This window comes from Melopsittacus undulatus, chromosome 6 (assembly GCF_012275295.1).
Source record: "Melopsittacus undulatus isolate bMelUnd1 chromosome 6, bMelUnd1.mat.Z, whole genome shotgun sequence".
NCBI lineage: Eukaryota > Metazoa > Chordata > Aves > Psittaciformes > Psittaculidae > Melopsittacus > Melopsittacus undulatus.
The window spans coordinates 4,874,349-4,896,326 of NC_047532.1; the positions used below are offsets into that span (position 1 = coordinate 4,874,349).

The 21,978-nt window shown below is 46.5% G+C and overlaps 2 protein-coding genes across 2 annotated transcripts in view; one reads left to right on the forward strand and one right to left on the reverse strand.

The window, feature by feature from the left end:
* Positions 1-3: 3 nt before the first annotated feature.
* LOC101877723 (uracil phosphoribosyltransferase homolog) lies at positions 4-12,458 on the reverse strand. The gene is given in 8 exon segments (XM_034063756.1): positions 4-429; positions 1,202-1,300; positions 2,073-2,234; positions 2,969-3,031; positions 3,690-3,759; positions 5,205-5,247; positions 12,150-12,286; positions 12,288-12,458. Coding segments are annotated over 8 exon segments (840 nt in total). The 5' UTR covers positions 12,447-12,458; the 3' UTR covers positions 4-322.
* Positions 12,459-21,194: 8,736 nt separating this feature from the next.
* ABCB7 (ATP binding cassette subfamily B member 7) overlaps positions 21,195-21,978 on the forward strand; it is a 38,596-nt gene continuing 37,812 nt past the window's right edge. Inside the window, exon 1 of the mRNA XM_034064248.1 lies at positions 21,195-21,363. Coding sequence (XP_033920139.1) covers positions 21,196-21,363 — 168 coding nt within the window. The 5' untranslated portion in view covers position 21,195. The remainder of the gene's footprint in view (positions 21,364-21,978) is intronic.

Sequence of the window (21,978 nt, forward strand, 5' to 3'; positions counted from 1 at the left end):
AACTGAAGCACACACCCCGATTGAGTTGTTTTATTTTGCTTGTGCAAGCAGCCACAAGACAGGCTATAGAATAAATAAGTTAAAGCAGAGAGTGTAGCACTTTATACAACCCCAGTGTTGAGATGCTTGACTTTGTCATGACATAGTGCTTTGTTACTGAACCTGACTCTGTGTTCAGGCAGCAAACCAGAACTGACCTAAGTCAAGTATTTCCCCCTTTGGCCAAAAACATCTTAAAACATGCCCTCAACCAATAATAAAACGTAGAAAAAAAACAACCTATTGTAACATCATAGAGTCACATCCGTGTGTTCTGAGTGGGTCAGTCTGTTCCAAAATACTTCTGTCCAAAGTGTGTTGGTGCAACAGGATGAACTTCTGTCGTTAGAATGGTGATCTCTGGGAATTCCTGGATGATGGATTTGGCACCTTTTGAGAGAGGACAAAGGCAATAGTTAATGCAGCACTGTGGCCACAAGTTAAACCGTGAGTAGCAGACCTCCTGCACAGGTAAGTCAGGCTCTGTTCCTCCACCTCCACTTCATGTGTCTGCCTTAGCTGACTGTCTATGAGGGAGAACTTCCTGAAGTTATTGTATTGCTTTTGGGGGGGGGGTTCTTACTTGGTTTTTTTATCTCATTACCACACTCTTACACTCCCAATACAATCACCACAGTGGTGACAGGAGAATAACTCTGCAGTTCAGTAGTGTTTCTGACAGTGAATTCTGCTCTGGCCTATGCTTAAAACAACACAGATCTGTTGTGGTGTTCACAGACACAGACGTTCCCCTTTGGATCCCCTTTTATACGTTAAGCCCTTTAGCACAGAGACACTGCTCTGTAGCTTCATGTACACACCAACTCAGTGCCACCCGTGGCTGCCAGTCCTGAGGGTAGCAGGATAGGTATTGCTCAGTCAGCCACTGAAGCATTCCGTGCCCTGGCAGCACTGCACATTCCTGTTTTGAGGAATACTTTACCACCTGCAGTTTTGGCATTAGGTGTAATGGGCTTTTCCCTTCCCGCCCCATACATTTCCCTGCTCACTCTTAGTTTTAAACTCAGGTAAAACAAGGTGAGCAACAAAGCACTGCCGCTGCAAGAAAAGGAGCAGCTCTGCACCACTGCCCCAAGCACTCACTGAGGTAACTCCCCACTACATGTACCTGTGCCTGTCCCCCTCACACCCCTTAACTCACCATGAGGTGTGGAGAACAGGCTGAGCAGGATAATGACGCTTGGTTGTACACCATGTTCTACAAGAACTTTGACAGCCTCAATGACGGTATTGCCAGTACCTGAAAGGGGAAACAATGATCTGTTTAGTATCTCCCCTCTCCCCTTGTTGGAGAACTTGTCCTCAGCCACCCGAGGACATCTGTGCTCACACTGGGGTGGCACTGAATGACAACACCTTCCTTTCCCACTGCAGAACTGCTGCCTCTGCATGTATTAACTGGAGAAGACTTTGGTATCCTGACGAGGGAACTTCATCCCTACTCTGCAACAGCTCTGCTGGGTCTGAGCACTGAAGTCAGTGGATTTGATTAAAGCCCTGAGGCAAGAAAGCTCATCTAAAATAGTAAAATAGCAATTAAGAGCTCCATGTGTGCAACCAGAATTAAATCTTACCCTGGAAAAGTTACTTTATCCTGACAAACTCCTCACCACACTTACCAGATTATGGTTTTTTTGGGTAGTATTAACTGTATTTAATTCTAAAGTAATTTACTTCTAGGATTCTAATACTAATCCAAAAATGTCTGTTAATAGCATGAGAAAAATACGGTTTGAGTCTTTTCTCATGGCACCTATTAAAAAGTTAAATTGATACCAAGCCTTAATGCTGCAGCCACTCTCACAAACACAGGCGTGCCCGGGTGATCTGCTCTGCATTCGTGCTGGTGCAGGCTGGCTAACAGGGACTCTGGCACAGCCTGACCAGTTCCCTGCTATGGCACCTAAACCAAGGAAAAAACCCAATCAAAGCCCCTGAAATTTGGCACTTTTCCTTTCAATTCCATGTCCTCCCTGTCCAGATGAGTGGAACTGCACGAGACAGACACTCACTGAGTATCGGGTACATGAGCAGAACCTTTCTCCTGTAGATGTCTGGTGGGAACTTGGCATAGTAAACTTTGGCTCTCTGCGTCTCCTCGTCGCTCTGGATCAGGATCTTCCCAATGCGGATGGACCTGCAGCAGTCTCGTAATCCTTGTTCCATCGCCTCTCCTGAGAGGAGCAGCACCAAAAACCAACAACAAATTGTTACGTGCTAGGAAAGGGCACAATTGCACGAGGCTACGATTGAGCAGACCCTGCAGTGCCGTACTGCTCAAAACAGAGATTCTCCCCCTCCCATTCCAGGTGTCAAAACCACTGGAAGCTCTTTTCCTTTTCTCCCTGTCTGGGCAGAGGCAGGCTCTGCTCGGTGTCGCTCTGCTCCTGGGTGTCAGTGTTCACACACACCAGCACTGAGCTCTCAAAGGTGAGAGCTTGGAAACATCTGAACAAACGTGGGGTTTGGAGAACATCTTTGAGCTCTGCCCAGAGATGCCCCAGTGCAGGAAGCAGTGCAGGAAGCTGTGGGGCCACTGGATTTTACATCCCAGACACAAAGGACTCTGTGGCATTGGGCAAAATGACCCCGAGCATGGTTCATTTGGAGCCCTATCCCTGAGCTGCAGAGGTTGGAGCACACAGGACACTTGGCCTGGCCTCTCACAGTGAACAGCTGATAGAAGCCAGATGAGATCTGTGGCAGCAGCTGTTTGTCTCCTAAGAAGTTAATGACAGACACTGCTTGATGCTCTGGGATCAAGGATACCTAAGTGAGAGTAACTGCTGGTGGGTTTGGGTAGACCTGTGCTGTAGAGAAGGTGCTGTTGTGTGGTTTTGAAAGGCAGTTGCTTACAGGCTTCCAAAACATTCAATTCATGCTCATTGAACAACCAGAAGGTGCCTACCACTTCTCATTATGCTGACTCCACAGTTTCCCTTTTCAAATCTGACTCCTTCATACTTGTGTCCTGTGAGAAAGAAAGAAAAGCAGATGTTAATGGCAGCAATTGCTCCTTCTGCCCCATCTCAATGCCCCTCTGCAGGATGCTGTTTTAAGTGACCGTGATGGAAATGGAACTGAGCTCCTCCGAGTGCCCAGGGAACAGCAGTGAGCTCCACAGGTGGGATGAAGTGATCTCCATCCTGCAGCCCACGCAGACAACAGAACAGAGCCCAAACTGGAACTGGTAAAGAACTTGTGCTATTTTTACCTTTAAAAGTCACATTGGGAAGGGGGAACAGAAGTGTTGCTTTCCAGGGGTGTGGTTTATAACTCAGGTGTTCTGTATTTATCTTAAATGATGCTATGCCATATAAAGGTAAACAGAAGGTCCCCTAAGAAGCCTGGTAAGTGCTTTTAAAATACCAGGAGGGACCTTAACTGTTCTCTGCCCTGGATGTTAAACTGTGCCAGCCTCAGGCTCCTCACGGCACCAAGCATGGCTGAGTTCAAGGAGTGTCAGGATGATGCTCTTACATAGTTCAGTTTTAGGAGCAGGGAGTTGGACTTACGGGACCCTTCCAGCTCAGGATATTGTATGATTCTTGTAATGGTCCCATATGGTTTTATATTAGTTAAGTTTCCACTTATAGTGCTATCCATGGGAGGGGTAATCCCCCACATACCTGTTGGAGTGGTGACGGTGCATTCTGTGTAAGGCAGTTGATTCAGTCCCTCTTCAACCACAAGTCTGATCTGTAGAATCAAAGAGATCAGTCACCTTAAAGGGATTTGTTATCAGTGGAGATAAGACCCTAAATGTTAGTGGGTGTTACAAGTATGAGGTGAACTCCTAACAGTCTGAAGGGTCACTTGAATAGTAGTTATGGGCTGAATTTAGAGATGTTTTTGGGGCGATGCCTGTTTTGTCCACAAATCAACAGAAGGCATTACAAAATAGAAGTGAGGGAAGGGGATGGTTCATCAGCAGTCACAAAACTGACTTTATTTCTGTCTGGCAGGCACAGGCACCACAGACAAGTTTTTCCTCAACAAATGAGGGAAGCACCAATGCAGCTTCACTTTGCCAACACAAAACACTCATGGAAAAAAGGGAAAATGGACCCTGCCCCAGCTCCCATCAGCAAGGCTCTCGGGTCTACCTTCACATCCCCATTTCTGTGAGCTGCAGTGGGGCTGCCAGGACAGCTACAGAACCTGCAGCAGTGTAAATGCACCACTGAGTGCTCAAAGAGAAGTTTAGCAGGTCTAGAAATCTCTTTAGCACCTTCTTCTGGTGCCTGCCAGCTATGGTTACTATGGGATGCCCTGCCAAGCACCTGCACCCTCACACAGTGCAGACCAGAAAGAGCAGGGGGGAAGTGGAAAAGCTGCTGAGATAAAAAGCACTGCAGGCACAGTGGGAGGCTGTGGTCATAGCTATGTCCTGAGCAAGCATGGACCAGGCATGGATTAAGATTGGCTCATCACAGGAAAACTGCCTGTAGCAAACGGTGCTGGTAACTGAAGAGTCTCTGGACTCAACGTTTGTTAGAGAGGAAAAGGCTTTCATTGTCAGCAATGGGGATCTGCAAACAGCAAACACCCTTGTGAACACGAGGAAGTACAAGTGTGGGTGTGAGTGCTGTGGTTTTCTTTAAGCATGTACCTTAAATAAGATAAATGTTCCATTCCCAACAGTCTTTGTTCTTACTTACTAAAACGTGTGAGAACTTCAAAGCGCTCTGTCCCTGCTAGTAACTTCCATATGGCTAAAAACCAGCTCCCAGGGTGGATGGACCCAGAGCTACTAATCTAATCCACCACAAGCATCAGAAGGCACTTCTGCATGCAAGTGATTGTTAACATCTACACTGGAAGAAATTGTACAGCTCTGTTCATAACATCAAAAGTACAATTTCAAAGTAAAATTGAATTATATCCAGCCTCTGTGCATCTGTTTTTAAAGAGTACTCTCGTTACTACTGCTCTCTGACCTGAAGTAGTTGTGTTTGACACATGGTTTCTGGAACCCTTTGAGATGAACAGAGAACACCAGTCCCTGTACAGAAAGTTGTTGTCAAAGAGCAATTTCCTCTGTGTAGAAAAGTTGTGACTGTGCCATCATTGTTCCATCCTGAAAGACCCATTTTATGGAAGAGCTAAAGTATGACACCACGAAGAGGGAATTCTTCACCTACCAGACGATCAGCAGAAAACACGAAGTCTCCTCTACTGGATTTCCTGGAAAAGGTAATAATTTATAGTTTACATTGGGGAATAACTTTTAAGGACACTGCTTAAATATAACATTAATTCAAGGACAGTATATTCTAAAGGCAGTTCAGAGAAAAGTCTCCTACTGTATACAAAATTCCTCCCACAGAGATTCTGCTTCATGGGTTTCCTGTTTGGTGATGAAGATTGAGATGCAGTGAGCTAACACAGGAGTCTGCCTCTTAGTACTGCCAACATTGCTGCCCTACACCAGCAGCAATTACAGCATGAAATATAACCCCCATTTTCAAGAAGGGGAAAATGGATGACCCAGGGAATTCCAGACCAGTCAGTCTCACCTCTGTGCCTGGCAAAGTCTGGGAGCAGATTCTCCTGGAAGGCATGCTAGGGCACATGAAAAACAACAAGGTGCTTGGTGACAGCCAGCAGGGCTTCACTAGGGTGAAATCCTGCCTGACCGATTTGGTGGCCTTCTATGATGGAGCTACAGAACTGATGGACAGGGGTGGAGCAGTTGACGTCATCTACCTGGACTTGTGCAAAGCGTTCGACACTGTCCCACATGACATCCTTGTCTCTAAATTGGAGAGACATCAATTTGATAGGTGGACCAGTCAGTGGATAAAGAACTGGCTGGATGGTCGCAGGCAAAGAGTTGTGGTCAATGGCTCAATGTCCGGCTGGAGACCAGTAACAAGTGGTGTCCCTCAGGGATCAGTGTTGGGACCAGTCTTGTTTAACATCTTTGTGGCTGACATGGACAATGGAATTGAGTGTGCCCTCAGCAAGTTTGCTGATGACACCAAGCTGTGTGGTTCTGTTGATATGCTGGAGGAAAGGAATGCCATCCAGAGGGACCTTGACACACTTGTGAGGTGGGCTGATGCCAACCTCATGAAGTTTAACCATGCCAAGTGCAAGGTCCTACACGTGGGTCAGAGCAATCCCAGGCACAGCTACAGGTTGGGGAGAGAAGAGATTCAGAGCAGCCCTGCAAGAAGAACTTGGGGGTGTCGGTTGATGAGAAAATGAACATGAGCCGGCTGCAGTGTGTGCTTACAGCCCAGAAAGCAACCGTATCCTGGGCTGCACCAAGAGGAGTGTGACCAGCAGGTCGAAGGAGGTGATCCTGCCCCTCTACTCTGCTCTCATGAGACCTCACCTGGAGCATTGTGTGCAGTTCTGGTGTCCTCAACATAAAAAAGGACATGGAACTGTTGGAACAAGTCCAGAGGAGGCCACGAGGATGATCAGGGGACTGGAGCACCTCCTGTATGAAGACAGGCTGAGAAAGTTGGGGCTGTTCAGCCTGGAGAAGAGAAGGCTGCGTGGAGACCTCAGAGCAGCCTTCCAGTATCTGAAGGGGACCTACAGGGATGTTGAAGAGGGACTATTCATTAGGGACTGTAGTGATAGGACAAGGTGTAACGGGTTGAAACTGAAACAGGGAAGTTCAGATTGGATATAAGGAGGAAGTTATTTACTGTGAGGGTGGTGAGGTACTGGAATGGGTTGCCCAGGGAGGTTGTGAATGTTCCATCCCTGGCAGTGTTCAAGGCCAGGCTGGATGAAGCCTTGGGTGATATGGTTTAGTGTGAGGCGTCCCTTCCATGGCAGGGGGTTGGGAGTGGATGATCTTAAGGTCCTTTCCAACCCTCACTATTCTATGATTCTATGAAAATATAAGGATGACAATGTGCATGCTTTCCATTGTATTAGCATTACAACTCAGTTCCAATACATCTCTCAAGATCAGGTGTCCACCAATCTGGTACATTCCCCACAGCTCTGAGCCACAGGGCTTTGCTCCAGCTGCTCTTATGGCTCAGTCAGTACCCACAGGACAGTAACAGTGCAGATCCCTGAGATAGAGTTATCGTAAGTGATAAGCAGGATACATATCCTATCTTATCTGGAGCTCCCTCATTGTGTGATTAGATTAGTGAACTTGAGACCAAAACAAGCAGGGATTAATGAGTATTCCCATGAAAATATCTCCCTGCTGGTGCAACCTTTGCTGTTGTGATGGTGCAGCTTTTGAACCCTTCAGAGGACAGAGTAAGCTCACTCACTTCCTTCTGCTACACTGTGAAGGCCCCAATGTTAAAAGCAGTTGTTAACACCTCACTTCCCATGTCAAGACCAACTCTCACCACACAACAGCAGGACAAATTTCCAAGTAAGGAGCCAACACTCACAGCATGCTGGCCTTAAAAACACAGACAAAGCACTGATACCGTAAGCAGGTACTTGTATATACCATTTCCTATTAATCACAGCAGGCATACCCCTCTCTTGTTTTGCAACCATGAGACTCTGGATGTCTCCTTAAACACTATAAAAAGAGCTCTGCATTAGATCCCCAGGATTCTGCAGCATCTTATGTTTATGTGAGTGAAAATCAAGCTGTTTGCTTATTTCTGACTGTGGCAAGACAAACCCAGCATCACCAGGACTGCGGTTTTGACTGCCAAGGGATGCATGTTTAGAGTGAATACTGTGAGCTATTAATACAGATTACTAGGCTTTAAATGAACTCCTCTGTCCAGAGAGACACAGATGTTTTTATGCACAGTTCACTGAACTGTGAACTTATGCAGTTAGGGTTGTTTTTTGCAGTGAGGAGGACAATAGGAAACAACAGTACACAAAATTGACAGGCAAATAACAGCAAATGACAGACCCCTTGCACACCGCCAGCTGGGACCAGATTTCAAACCCCACAGCATGAGAGAATTACTAGGGGCCAGAAAAAAAGGCTTATGTGAAAACACTGCAGCTGTTCACTTTAAACACCAGGTACAAGGATGGAAAATAACAATGGCAGGCTAGAAACTTCCGTTTCTTCATCAAGCAACAAGACAAACCTAAAAAATCCAAGGCATTAAAACCTATGTAGCACACAGTTAACAGGAACATGATGTTACACAATATAAATGAGTTTCATTTAGTTTCTGAAGGTACAGAAGCCTGGCTAGTGTACAGTTAAAGTCATGTGTGTGTCTTAAGAGGTGAAAAGGAATGGTTTTGGGAATGTACTGTAATACAAGCCAACTACAGGGTTTATTCCAGCTTTAGCACTTGGTATTAGTCACAATCACTAATGCAGCTGTGGGCTCTGAGCGTTTGTGGTCTGATGCACTTGAGCAGTTCCTGTTTCTCCAGTTACCTTACAGAGGAACTTCGAGGGACACCCAGGGCACTGTGAAGGCAAGACTGAAAATAAGGCTGCTTCCCTAAACAGAGTTTGTACATGGTTTTTCTAAGAAAACTTGAGACATTGGGCAAACTGCTGCCATTCAGGGTTGATGATGTAGTGGTAAAGCAGGACCAGGTTCTACCTGCAGCACCTCAGTATTTAATGTACTTCAGTATTTCACTTTTTGCAGTGCCCAGGCTGGGAGCGGTATATGGAAGGGATTCCACTCTTCCTGCCTGCAGCAGTCATCTTTACTCATCACAGGCGAGTTACACACTCCTGAATCATCCTACTCTTTATAGCAGTCAGGACTGTGTGTCCTACTGCTTTACTGCCTTCATGTCTATATTGTTCATTCAGTTCCCCAGGGAGTAAGAAGCCTTTGCAGAACACAACAGAATGATCTCTGGTAACACTAACCTTTAAATGCCTGCATTTAAATCGGGTCTATTGCTAAATCAGGAGTTAAAATGACACCACAAATCTGACCTAAAGAATTTGCTTCTATAGAAACCTGAGCTTTATGTTGCAAATTGCTGCATTACTACTGCTCCCAGAGCCCTGGTTGTGCCCTGTGAAGGCCAGAAACTGCTCTGAGATCATACCCTCCTCAGAAAGAGGCTGTAACTTTGTCCCCAGATGTTCAATACTTAAACCCTAATAGATGACTCAAAATTCACTCCCAGCATAGCATGCAAACTGCATCTGCCCACCCGTTCAGCATTTGCCAGACAGAGATGTGAACAAGCCTGAGAGAAAATGAGCAAACCCACGTACACTTGAGGTGATCCACCCATCCATCTCCTCATTCTGGCACACAGTTCTTGTTAACTTCAATGAAGCAAAGAAATACATGGTCATTTTAGTCTATCAGATGGCCATTACTGACTCAGGCAACTGTCTGAACCCACTGCAGGACATGATGACCAGACACATTTTTAACCTGCACAGTGTTCCCAACTGGAAGGCCAGAATTTCTTTCTCTGAATCCTCTCGGGACCAAGGGAAGAGCTTTCTACTTTTCGGAGCAGCTCACAAGACAGACAAGAGTCCCTGAGGTCTTCTGTATTCTGGACTGCATTGAAAGGAGTGCGACCAGCAGGTCGAAGGAGGTGATCCTGCCTCCAAGGACAAGGGGTAATGGGTTGACACTGAAACAGGGAAAGTTCAGATTGGATATAAGGAAGAAATTCTTTACTGTGAGGGTGGTGAGGTACTGGAATGGGTTGCCCAGGGAGGTTGTGAATGCTCCATCCCTGGCAGTGTTCAAGGCCAGGCTGGATGAAGCCTTGGGGTGATATGGTTTAGTGTGAAGTGTCCCTGCCCATGGCAGGGGGGTTGGAACTGGATGATCTTAAGGTCCTTTCCAACCTGAACTATTCTAACAATTCTGCATCTGCTTGACCATCCTTAGCTCCACGTAAGCAAGCCTGATTCTAACTTGCCCCCCCTTAAATTAAGGCAGCTCTGGTGTCATCTGCTCTTGATTTTAACTCCTTGCAGCTGAGCACTTTATAACATCTTTCTGAGTGACCAGTACTGGAATAGGACAGTCTGAGGTCTCTTATTTACTGAGGTGCAGCTGATGTTCTGGGACAGAACATGGAAATAATGCTTCCCTACTGTCCTTACATACAAAGCCTACACATGCCTCTCTGAGCAGTTCCCAGTTTTCCTCCCTGGTTAGGAAGGGAGCTGGAAAGTGACAGTGCCATCTCCACTGCTCAGCACACTGCTATCACTGCAGCTGCTATGAGTAATTCATTATTTACAAGACTTATTCTGTACTTCCCCTTACCAAAGTCTTGTGCAATGAAGCTGATGCAACTCAGAAGTATCTTTGAAGTTAAAATATCAGCTGGTGATTTCACTCACTATAAGAAGGAACCAATTAAACCTATGTGCAAGAGTTCACAACCTACTTACAACAAAACAAGAATAACAAACCCTGGCTGGGTACAGTAATTACATTGCTAGTAGTTGCCTAGATATTAAGGTTGTACGCTACTTCCTTTTCACTAACCTCAAAACTTTTTACAGGCCATCAGGAAGCAGAATTTGGAATTCCTCTCTCTCCTTAGCCCACTTATAAGGAAGGTGCCAGGCAGACCTTGAATGCTTATGTCAGCTAGTAAAATTAATGTAGGTGTTGCCTTTGAGACACTGCCTTTGCATAAAGCTGTATTAGAGATAGTACCTAGAAAATTAAGCCCTCTAGAACCCAGAAATACCAACAGAGACTAGGCAGATGGCCAGAACTGAAACAAAGGGAAGAACCATGTCAGTGCTGTATGTTAGTTATTGCAGATGTTAGAAAGCCATCGTGCTGCAGGAAGAGAAGGGTTTGTTCAGAACCTGGTCACCCTATCGATAAACTTGATTTCACACCTCTGTGTCTGCTGGTGGTTCCTGCATCACAGTAGGCAAATTTCACTTTCAATAGATGGCCACTACTTAAGCTTGTCATATGCTGCCTGATAAATTCAGTTCTTTACAGTATCACCTTCCAGGTGCTGATCACTCAAAAGCTACAGATGTGACCAGTGGGAGGAAAGCCTTCAACACTTACATGCTATGTAATGAGCTATAAAACATTCTGTCTTCACTATCTCACATTGGGTATTCAGCACTGGGGCACGGATTTCTGCACTCCAGTTTAAGATGTGTAAAACTGGAACAACAGCTTCATGTCTGCACAGTGACAGCAAGGACTCCCGGTGACAGAAGGTGACAGTGATGGCAAATAACGTCTTCAAAAAAGGTGATGTGCCCTAGATAAACTGTCCTTGTCTGCCTCCCTCCTTCACACTGCCTCTCCCTAATTCCTCCCTGCCCACCACGGTCTAGTCTTTATGCTATTCCATACTGTTCCAGAAATGCTTTTTTTTTGGCCAAATTGTTCCAGTCCCTGCTCCTCAAAGATTCCAGTTCACTTCCACTTCAGCTAGTCCCACTTTTCTCCAATATACCTCGCCCAGGCCACCCTCTTGAGCTGTTATCTGGCCATCCTTGTCCCCAAAATCCTTAAACCCCCCCACATACCTCCCTCAAAATACAGACTACAACGACCTGGCTCTTACATTTTCCTTGACATGATACCTCGATCTTCATAGATTATCTATTACAGTTCTATGATCCGTGGACACCTTCCACCAGAGCAGCTTGTGTGACTGCTCCATCCCTGGCAGTGTTCAAGGCCAGGCTGAACGGGGCTGAAGCTGGCTCAGCCTGGCCTTGAACACTGCCAGGGATGGAGCGGACACAAGTCCTTGAGCAGCCTGTTCCTTCAAGGAGCTCACTGAACGCGTGTGCGGGGAGGGGAGCACATGGCTGCCAGCGGACTCTTAAGGCAGCACAACAGTAATGTAGTCAGTGGAAGCCCGCACACGCTTTATGCTCCTTTGTAAGGTGATGATGATGCGGAAGCGAGCTCCAGGTATTGGGATAGGCGGAAACCTCTCATCAGCGAGCGCACAAACCCGTAAGGGGTTCTAAGCGCCTCCGAATCACCGCCTTTGTCCCCGCGGTGGGGCGGCTGCCGAAGCCCCCGAGCGCTGAGGCGGAGCGGCCGCACGTCACCAGACATGGCTGCAGCCTCGGGCTCAGCACCGGGCACCCCGGCCGCCCCGCATCCCCTCAGAGCGCTGCGCCGAGCGCGGCCTGGACTGAGCCGCAGCCGCCCCCCCCCCCCCGGCCCGTCGGTGCTCACTTGTCCCTGATGATGGTCTGCAGCTCCCGCAGCTGGTCGTTCATGGGCAGCAGCTTCAGCTGCGGCCCGAGCGGCGCCGCGCCGCCCTCCCCGGCAGGGATCGCCGCCGCCGCCACGCCGTTGGAGCTGCTACTTGCTGCTGCTGCTGCTGCCGTTGTCCGGGCTGGGGCAGCCGCTGTCCTCGCCCGGCTCCGCGAAGCGAATGAGCCGTGTGGTGGTGGTGCCTCCGCCGGCCGCCGTGGGCTCGTCGTGCGGGCGCGGGCCGAGCCGCTGGCTCTGGCACGGCATCGCCTCCATGCAGCGGGGTGCACGCACCCCCCCCCTCACCGCCGCCGCCTCACCGGCACGGCCGCTGCCGCCACGCGCCGCGCCGGCCCCGCTTGCGCCGCAGCGGGGGGCGGGGCCTCGAGCAGAGCCCTCGTCCTATTGGCTGCGGTGTCCGTCACTCAAGGGAGCGCGGGCGCTATGGGCGGGGCGTTGCTGCTGACGCCGCCGGCGCGGTAACGTCACGGCCCCGCCCGTTCCTCGCTCCGGTGGCGGAGGAGGAAAGGTGCGGGGGGAGCAGCGTGTGCGGATGGGAGCTCCGCTTGAGTGCTAGTGCACCGTGTGTGTGTGTGTGTGTGTGTGTGTGTGTGTGTGTGTGTGTGTGTGTGTGTGTGTGTCTGTGTCTGTGTCTGTGTCTGTGTGTCTGTCTGTCTCTGTGTGTGTGTGTCTGTGTGTCTCTTTGTGTGTGTGTTTGTGTGTCTGTGTGTGTCTGTTTCTGTGTGTGTGTGTGTGTGTGCAGACCCTGCCCGGCTCGCTCCGCAGCGCTACCTCTCGGCTCTATGGTCCCTGCTCGGGCTTATCGCCGCACCCGGCATGTGCAGCATGGACTATCCTGTGTGAGGGTAACAGCTCCGAACAGCAGGATGTGACACGGGTCTTGTGCTTTTCTAACGGGGATTCACAAATCACTCACCAACAGGTAGTGTTAAACCTCGCAGTACCGTTCTGAAGTAGCTGCCTTACTACAGTCCTGTCTTCGTTACACGTGGAGAGAAGAGGCTCCACATACCTGTACAGTGTGTTGGTGGTAGAAGCTCTCACGTACTTCAAGTGAGACCCTGAACTGAAGATGGAAAACGTGCATTTAATCATTCAGTTCATTCTTTATACAGAATAATCTCTAATTCAGTTTTAACGTTCTGAAATAATCGCTAACTGCACAAGAAATAAAAGATTCCTCTCGTGAAGTACAAACAGGAATGTTTAATGTTCTGATTGAATACAGAAAATAACGTTCTGTCAATCATCTAACACTGCAGAAACACATCAGTGGATTGTGGGGAGGAGGTGATTAGGTTTGAGAAAGGAAGAAAAAGTGCTAAATGCCTGCGGGTGAGTTTACAGGTCACTGCACCCCATGCTGTAAATGTTTAAGAAGGATGAGTAACTCTTAGTGATGAGAGAAGGAAGGAGACTGAGGAGTAAGGGGAAGAAGTTAAATACAGGAAAGGTAAAGATCTGCAAAATCATTCTCACAGTAGAATTGGGATGGGATAATTGGTATTCTCTCATTTAGGGCATTTCAAGTGGCTAAGGCATGAGAAATGTATCTGCACTGAAGAATCTGTCATTACCTAGGTATGTATATACTCAAAATATCAAATGTTGCATGGTATTTGATGGGAAATTTTATAATTAATTTTAACAGCCCATTATCATGAACTGAGAAAAAAAAAACAAAAACAACCTTAAGAATTTACATTTTCCACTTTAATGCATATTGGCTTATTTTTCTATATTTTTAAGACTAATAAGGTACTTAATATATTTTATATGAATATTTTCCATGCAAATTTTCCTTTACCTGCTCTTCCTTCTTCAATGACTCTCTAGTGTTGCTGGATTTATTTCCTCCCCAGACTTCTTCAGTCTTTTTTTTCCAGCTCAAATCTTCTCTTTCTCCTTTTGATATCAGTTTATTTCCATGATACCAGCTTATTGGTACTTGTACAAGGCACTGCACAAACCCTAAGGAAGACACAGAAAGAAAAGGTGACTGTATACATACCATGCTCATAAGCATGACAACTCCTTCTCTCAAGTGACCTAACCTGGAGAAGAAAGCTCATGCTGTAGCCACAGAAAGCTAACAGGCCAGTTTTATAAACTTACACTGTTTCAAGTAGGTTGCCACAAAATAAATCTGTTTCTCTGCAGATTTAGCTGTAGAAGCAGAGAATCTCCTTGGAGACAGACAGAAATCAATGCATGCTCCAGAGATGGCACTTGGAAAAGTTGACAGAGGCAGCTTGGTAGAAGAAATAGAAGCTCTGGGAGTGGAAATGACACCACAGAGATTTGTGAATAGAATCTCAAGAAGTATTTAATCTGGACTTTTTCCACACCACGTCCCAAAGCACTGTCAAATACTATGGTGCCAATACTAAAATATGAAATGCTAAAATACTGTGGCAAACTAATATTGTACCAATAGAGGGGTGAACTTGGGTGTACTCCAGAGTACAGCCACCAGTCCTTTGAGAGCTGCGTCAGCAACAAACCAGGGCTTGAGCACAAGATGAGTGCACTGAGCAGTAGCTTAAGCTGTGTCAGGGGTGTTGCAGCATCCCCAACAGCAAAATGAAGGTTAAAATGAAGACACCCCTGACATATGGGGTGTTGGCAGAAGAACTATTTTGCTCGTGTTTTCTCAACACTTTGAAAGCATCATCTGCCTAATGAAAGATAACAGAAATGGGCATTTAGATAGTTTTTCCTGTAAGAACTCTACATGGGGTGTAGTGCAGAAGCACAGAAATTCCAGTGTGGAGGTATTACATACCTCATAAAATCCAGGCACTTCAGAGGCAATAAACTGGAATTAATTTATTTATTTCAAAACAGATGAATGGGGGGAAATGTAGTCAGAATGGTCTTAAAAATTTACATTTGCAGATGGTTGTGAACTGTGAAATGTGGGGCAGAATGAAAGAATGAACTGCAATAAAACAAGAGGCTTTATAAAAAGCTATAAAACTGATTTGAATGATTCACATAGGTATATTAATTCAGGCCTTTGAAGCTTCAGTTTTTATCACAGAATCCTCAAAGCCAAGGTTGATATTGTTCCTTATAAACCCATTCTCATCCTGAATATGTCTGATTATGTCTGCGTTTAATCCTGATCAAGAAATAGTAGCAAACCAAGTGCTTATTTATAGTCTATCAGAGAAGCAGAGCTGGAACCTTATATGTCGATAAGAAACCAGCTTCACTGTGCGAAGAATGTATCCAAGTCAAGGGAGCACTGCTAATTAATAGGTATACTAATATATCTTCTCATGAATATTGCTAATGGGTTTGTGAATGCTTTCTGCTGAAGCACCAGAAGGACTATTAAGAAATACCATTTATTGTATAGACAGAAGATGTTTCCAACTCACTCTATCCAAGGAAAAAAAGCATTTCTAAAGATAGGGTTGGGGTACACTAAATCATTCAAAGGGAATGTTAAAATGAGTTGTGAAACCAAAGGTACAAATCCTAGGAAATTCATGGAAGTGAAGGTCTGAATGAAAAGATGAAGATGGTTTGGCTATGGATGTCCTAAATCTGGATGCCCTTTAATGAAAGCTTAATCCCAGACAAGGTTTTCTCTTCTGGATCTCAGCGACAAAATGACAACACCATCTGTCAGCTGGATAGATGGAGGAAAACCTCAGAGCTGATAATTTCCCTTCTTTCTATCTTGCATTAGGAATGATTTCAAAGTAAACACTAAGACAAGCCCCTGGGATGGGCATGACGTGATGGTCCTCAACACTGTCTTAATTGCTGTTTTACAGTGCCTGGTGTCACTTCCTGTTTATATATAAGCAGCTAAAAAAACATGGGAATGTATCTACTAACTTCACAAACCACTTTTAGAGCCGGTAATGGTGTGCTTATGTGTTCAGGACATCTTTCTGTGATTAAATCAGGTGGAAGTTCACTCACCATTAGCAAGTCCAAAAGTTCACCATAAGTTTGTACTAGTGAAAACCACAGAGGGTGTAACTATTTACAACCAGGCTGTTCTAGTACTTGTATATAAGAAAGTACTGCACTAACAACAAGTAAACTTTGTCTACACTACGAACTTGGAATTTACTGTACTAAGAAATTACTTTCAGAGATGAAGGGAAATACCAAAGAAAAACATTAAAAAGCTTTTTAATGTTTTTGTAGCAGAAATTGATTTGTCTTCTCCTCCTTTCATAGCCATCCCCATCTCTATGTTACCTTGCTTCCCTTCTCTTCAATATATTTTCTTGTCATCAGGTGACTGGAGGTATTATTTTTAAATATGAAGAGGACAGTTAAAGTCTGATATATGGATATTTACTACTGGCCATGCAGCTAATCAACAGTTTAAACTGGGGGATAAGAGGCACAAGCTACTGAAGCCCTCTTTACATTATGCTGAATTTCCTGTGTATATACATTAAAATCTGGCAGCTCCTGCAATATGAGGCATACTCAGAAGCCCTGAACTCAGCTATAGCAACCAGGCAGCATTACAGCTGAGCAGCAATGGCTTGGGAAAGTTTAAAGCCAAGGGGGATCCTACAAGCAGAAGAAACACTTATTTCCTTCTATAGGAGAAGAGTCATCTGCCAGAGATACTCATAAGCACACATATGCAAACAGGATATGAAAACATAACTGAAGTCTGTGACTTACTGTCCAGTACTTAATGAAATACTTGAAGACTGTGGCAGCAATATACAAGCAATACAACAAAGAGTAGGCTAAGAAGAGTAGGAAGAATTTGTAGTTAGAAAATCCAATGCAGTTATTCACCCTAGAGAACAAAAACAAAGTTGCAATCAGGGTACGTACAGCACACACTTGTAACACAATGAGGACTACAATCTGGGGGGGTGGTTATCAGAGCCTCTTGATAGCACACCACCATCTCATCAATGAAGAGCTCCCCTTAGTGGTCAGTGTGAAACAGAACTGAAGTCTCTGCTTCCCACTCGCAGACTTCCTGCTGTGCCAGGGGAAAAGCACAGTTCGTGCTCTGGAATTGTTCTGAAGTTGGTCCCACCGGTAAATCTGGCACAGAGGCAGCTCCAGTTACTCACAGCTGTTTCTTGTCTGCAAAGTTAAGCAGATCTGGGGGGGTTTCCTCTGTTACTTTATACATCTGCAAAACCCAGCAGTCAGATTCCCCACTGCTGGTTTGCTCACACACAGAGCAACCAACCCCACGTTTGATTTATGCTTCTCCATGCACAGGACAACTCCCCAATAGAGCAAGGGAATGCAGGAAGTAATAGCAGGTGTTTGTCTGAAACCCGGATTTGAAAGCCCAATTCAGGATATCTCTGAAATACAATTCAGGATGATCAGGGAGGTTCAGGGGGGGACAGGTTTGTGTTGCTTCTGATTTCTGAAAGCTTTGTTTTTAAAGAAAAGGAGAGGTTTAAGAAATCCAGCAGCAGGGATTTAAAGTATGAAGCTTAATTCACCCATGCACTGTTCTACACACACTGTCCTCTGAGCATGCACAGGAACCGTTTCAGAAAAAACAAAAACCAACCCTCTGGCTTCCGTATTTTCCTCAGACTTTACTACATTCCTGTTGGATAATCACCTATGTACTTTCCTTCAGAATTCTTTGGCTTGGAGACAGAAATGAACAGGGCAGAGCCTGTAATATGAACACAGGTTTCTGTTAAGCTTTGAAAGGAGCACAGTCTGCATTTAATCACCAAACAGGCCCAGAAATCTGCCCACAGAATTCTGTCCCGCAGCCCTTACCTGGACTCCACTGCAAGTAAAAACAACTGCTGATTTTGTCATTCTATTCCTATTACGAGATGCAGACAACATAATTATGTTCCCACACACACCACAACAATCTGTCTCAAACTGCACTGCCATTACAATCACACCCATTTCTACCTGCACAGTAGCATCTTCCATGAAGAGTGATAACCAAAACTGAAGGTCCTTACTCAGGAGACTCCAGTGAGGTGAGGGGAAGGAAGGTCCTCAGGATCTGGCAACTTGTTGAATGCTTAGAAACCAATGACTCTGTAGCAATGTAAGTTAATAATCCTGGCTGTGCCCACATCTACCTGAACAGAAAGCTATAAATCTTAGCAGTTTTCCTACCCATTTTTCTTCAGGACTGTAGTTCATTAACTACAAGAAACACAGTTTCATTAATGTGCATCAACCACTGACTTCCCCATTACCACTGCTGTCTCCAATCAAAGGATCATTTATGGAAAACAAGGGCAGAAGGAACAGCATGCTTTGGCAGCTTTAAGATTATCTGCCTAAAGCTTTGTACCCTCTGTCTTATATTTCTGCATTAAAGTAGCATGAGATACTATCATATTTTTCATTATTATTTGTGGCACTAAATGCTGCAGCACACAGTGCCAGATGGCTAATATTCAGAGTAAAAATAATGCAAGGCCAAGCTTAGAAAGACTTAGTGAGGATGTAACAGCATGTATTCTACAACCAATACAACACAGAGCAAAATCACAAAGCTCCAGAACAGACCAAAATGAAATAACCAAAATACAGCACAGATCATTTAAGGAGAAAAGAAGTGTAATGAAAAGCCCACTGAAAAAAATAAAACTAAAATCCACCCAAAAACCCCTAAAACCAACCAACCAACCAAAACCTGAATGGCTTGTATCTAAAATGGGGGAAGTTAAACAGCCTTTTTCAGTGGCTGCCATTCTGGCCAGGATTTTAGATAGTTCTGTAGCCCTGTGGTATTTAACTGACAGGATACACTTTAAATAACTTGTAAAAGAGTTAGCAGTAGGTGCAATATGTAACGTGTTTGCCATACAAAATATAGGACAAGTGGAAAGGTGGACAAAACCATGGGTCTTTTTTTAAGAAGAAAAATGCCGTTTCTGTAACATTTCAAAACACAGATAATTTATGCCACTTACTTAATTGGCTACAAATGGAATCCACACAGCTCTTCAAGGGTGTGTGGCTGCTCTGCTCTTCAGTGTAACTCTGAGGATTAATAGTTCGTATTTTCCTAGAAATCATTAACAAAGTGCCTGCCTCCAGATCAGAACTCTGCCTTTAGGCATTTTAGAATGTTAGGGTCTTACTGGAAGTACGTGAGAGCTTCCATCGCTGACGCACAGTATAGGTATGTGGACCCTCTTCTCTCCCTGTGTAACGAAGGCAGGACTGTAGTAATGCAGTCACCTCAGGACAGTATTGTGAGGTTTTACACAATAAATGGATTTTGTAAATCTCCATTAGAGAGAAACAAGAGCTGTGTTAAATCCCTCCATACCACAGTTCGGGGCTCCTTTATCCACACAAAGGATATTCCACACAGCTCGGTACAGTGACAATACTAGATGTGAATCATACAGCTCAGAGCCTGTGTTGCAGGTCAGCTTGATCCAGGATGTGCTGCATCTGCATACATACAGTGTATGTACAAAGGCTATCTCAGGAACACATGTAGAAACATTGCAGACATGTTTAAAATCACCCAAAAGTGCTGGCCAGTCTGTTCGTCAAGGCTATCCCAGCCAAATTGTCACAATCACCACATTTTCCCTGGTCAAACTTCCCTATGGAAAAGAGCATGCAGAAGGAAGTGGATGAATGGAAGCCATAAGCCTAGGATTTCTGTTTATCTTTCTGAGCAATGCCACAGGGCGGCACTGTTCAGACCAGGCTCCAAACGCAATTATGATGAAGAATTAGATTAGTGACAGAAAAATGTCTCCTCTGTCGCTTAAAGTGAATCCTGGTCAGGAGCAAAGTTGCATATCAAAGCACAGGCTGGAGAAAGCCAGCCTCATTAAAAACCAGCTCTAAGCCAATTGTCTTCTTCCTTTCTCTCTGTCTCTCTGTATTTTCTCCCTGCAAATGAGCTTACGGCTCTCCCTCAAGGCAAGAGCACCAGTAGTCAAGCTCTGGTAGCTTTGAAGAAATCTTTATGTCATTAAAAATGCCACACGGTTACAGCTTCCTCCTGGCTCTGCATGCCAATCAGACGGGAGCATACAGGCCATGGTACATGTAACCCACGGCATGCCTTTGTCCTAAATCAGGAACCACGCTATTGCTGCATGATTCTGGACTCACAGGACCCATGGCTGAGCACGATCTGCAGGCTGTGGTAGCCAAAGGAGTTCTCCCAGGTAGCTCACAGCTTAATGCCAGGAAGGGCATGGGACGCTGAATTAGGTCTGTGTGGAGATGTGCGGTGCCATGTGTCATTGGGATCATAGCTTGTCCTCACGGCTCCAGGGGCTGAGGCCTGCCTGGGCCTGAGCCCTGGAAAACCACTGTGTGGGTCCCCAAAAACAGCTGAGAGGGACGTGTACCAGGTTGGGAACCCCTTCTTGTCTGACAGCAGCACCGGTGTCCAGCTGTGCGTGGAGAAAGCAGCAGGTGGCAAGAAGCACCCTACTGAAGAAGACTTTATAATATACGGTTGTATTCACACAATCATTAGAGTTGGAAGAGCCACCTACAGCAGGTTACACAGGAACACGTCCAGGCAGGTTTTCAATGCCTTCAGAGAGGGAGGTATTTATGTGCATTAATGAGATCCCCTCTCAGTCTTCTGCAGTCTCTCCTCCTCAGAGAGATGCTCCAGACCCCTCATCATCCCTGTGGCCTCTACTGGACCCTCTCTACTTGCACTGAGGAGCCCAGCACGGGAAACAGCGCTCCAGATGTGGCCTCACTAGGGATTAATGGAGCTGCCTACCAACATGAGGGATGCTTTGTATTGCGTGGTTTGGGCTTTAGAACCGCCGTGCTTCAACAGTCCGGTTTCTCAAAAGCATTGTCTTTATTTTAGTCACTTTATATTTAGTCACGAACACCCCTATCGAGGCGGATTGAAGGCTCCCGGGCCGGGAGCTTGACCCCAACGGGCACCGAGCACCGTGGCTATCATGGCGACGACTCTGCCCTCTCCTCAGCGCGGCCCCGCCCCGGTCTCCTCCCATCGAGTCCGCCGCCGTCCCACAATCCTCTGCTCCGCGCCCCGCCGAAGATGGCGCTGCTGGGGGCCCCGCGGAGCCTGGCGGCCGCTGCCGGCCGTAAGCGGCGGCTGCTCGCCCTCACCCTGCTCCGTCCTCCGGCGGCAGCCGCCGCCTGCTCGCACCGGTGGCTAACGGGGAACGGCCGGCAGCGGCCCCGGGCGGCCCCGCGGAGCGGCCAGGTGCGTACGGAGCCGGGCCACGGCCGAGGGCCGGTGAAGGAGGGCGCCGGGGCGGGCGGTGAGGGGTGGGGGGGGGCGGTGAGGAGCGGCCGCCGGGCAGCGGTGCTGCCCCATTCCCCACAAGCCGAGCCCGGCGGGGCGGCCTGTGCCGTCCTTGCCCCGTTTCAGCCTCCCCTCTCCGGGAGGGCAGGTGCCTGGCTCCGGTGTGGGGCTCCGGTCTCGGTGTGTGGGGAGTGTTTTGGTCGAGAGCGGTGAAGTTGTGGGTAAGGTGAGACAGCTGTGGGCTGAGCCTGCCCTCGGTGGCCGCGGTGTCCGAGCGTCTGGGCATGTTTGTGTGGGTAAGGCGTAAAAAGAGTGCCCTTGGATGGGTGCTGAACGTTTGTGTCGAGGGTAACTTCTGACAGCGAATTCTGCTGTTACATAGGGAAGGGAAATGGGAATTGGAGTTGTTTCCGTCAGCGGTGTAAGAGTGTAACGTGTTCCAGTGAATGATTGCTTTTGTTATGAGAATTGAGTACACATAAGTCCAGCTTTCAATAATTCATGTGTAGTGTTCAAAGCGAGTGAAGGCAATGGATCTCAAAGATCAAGAATGAACTTTCCATGGGCTCTCAG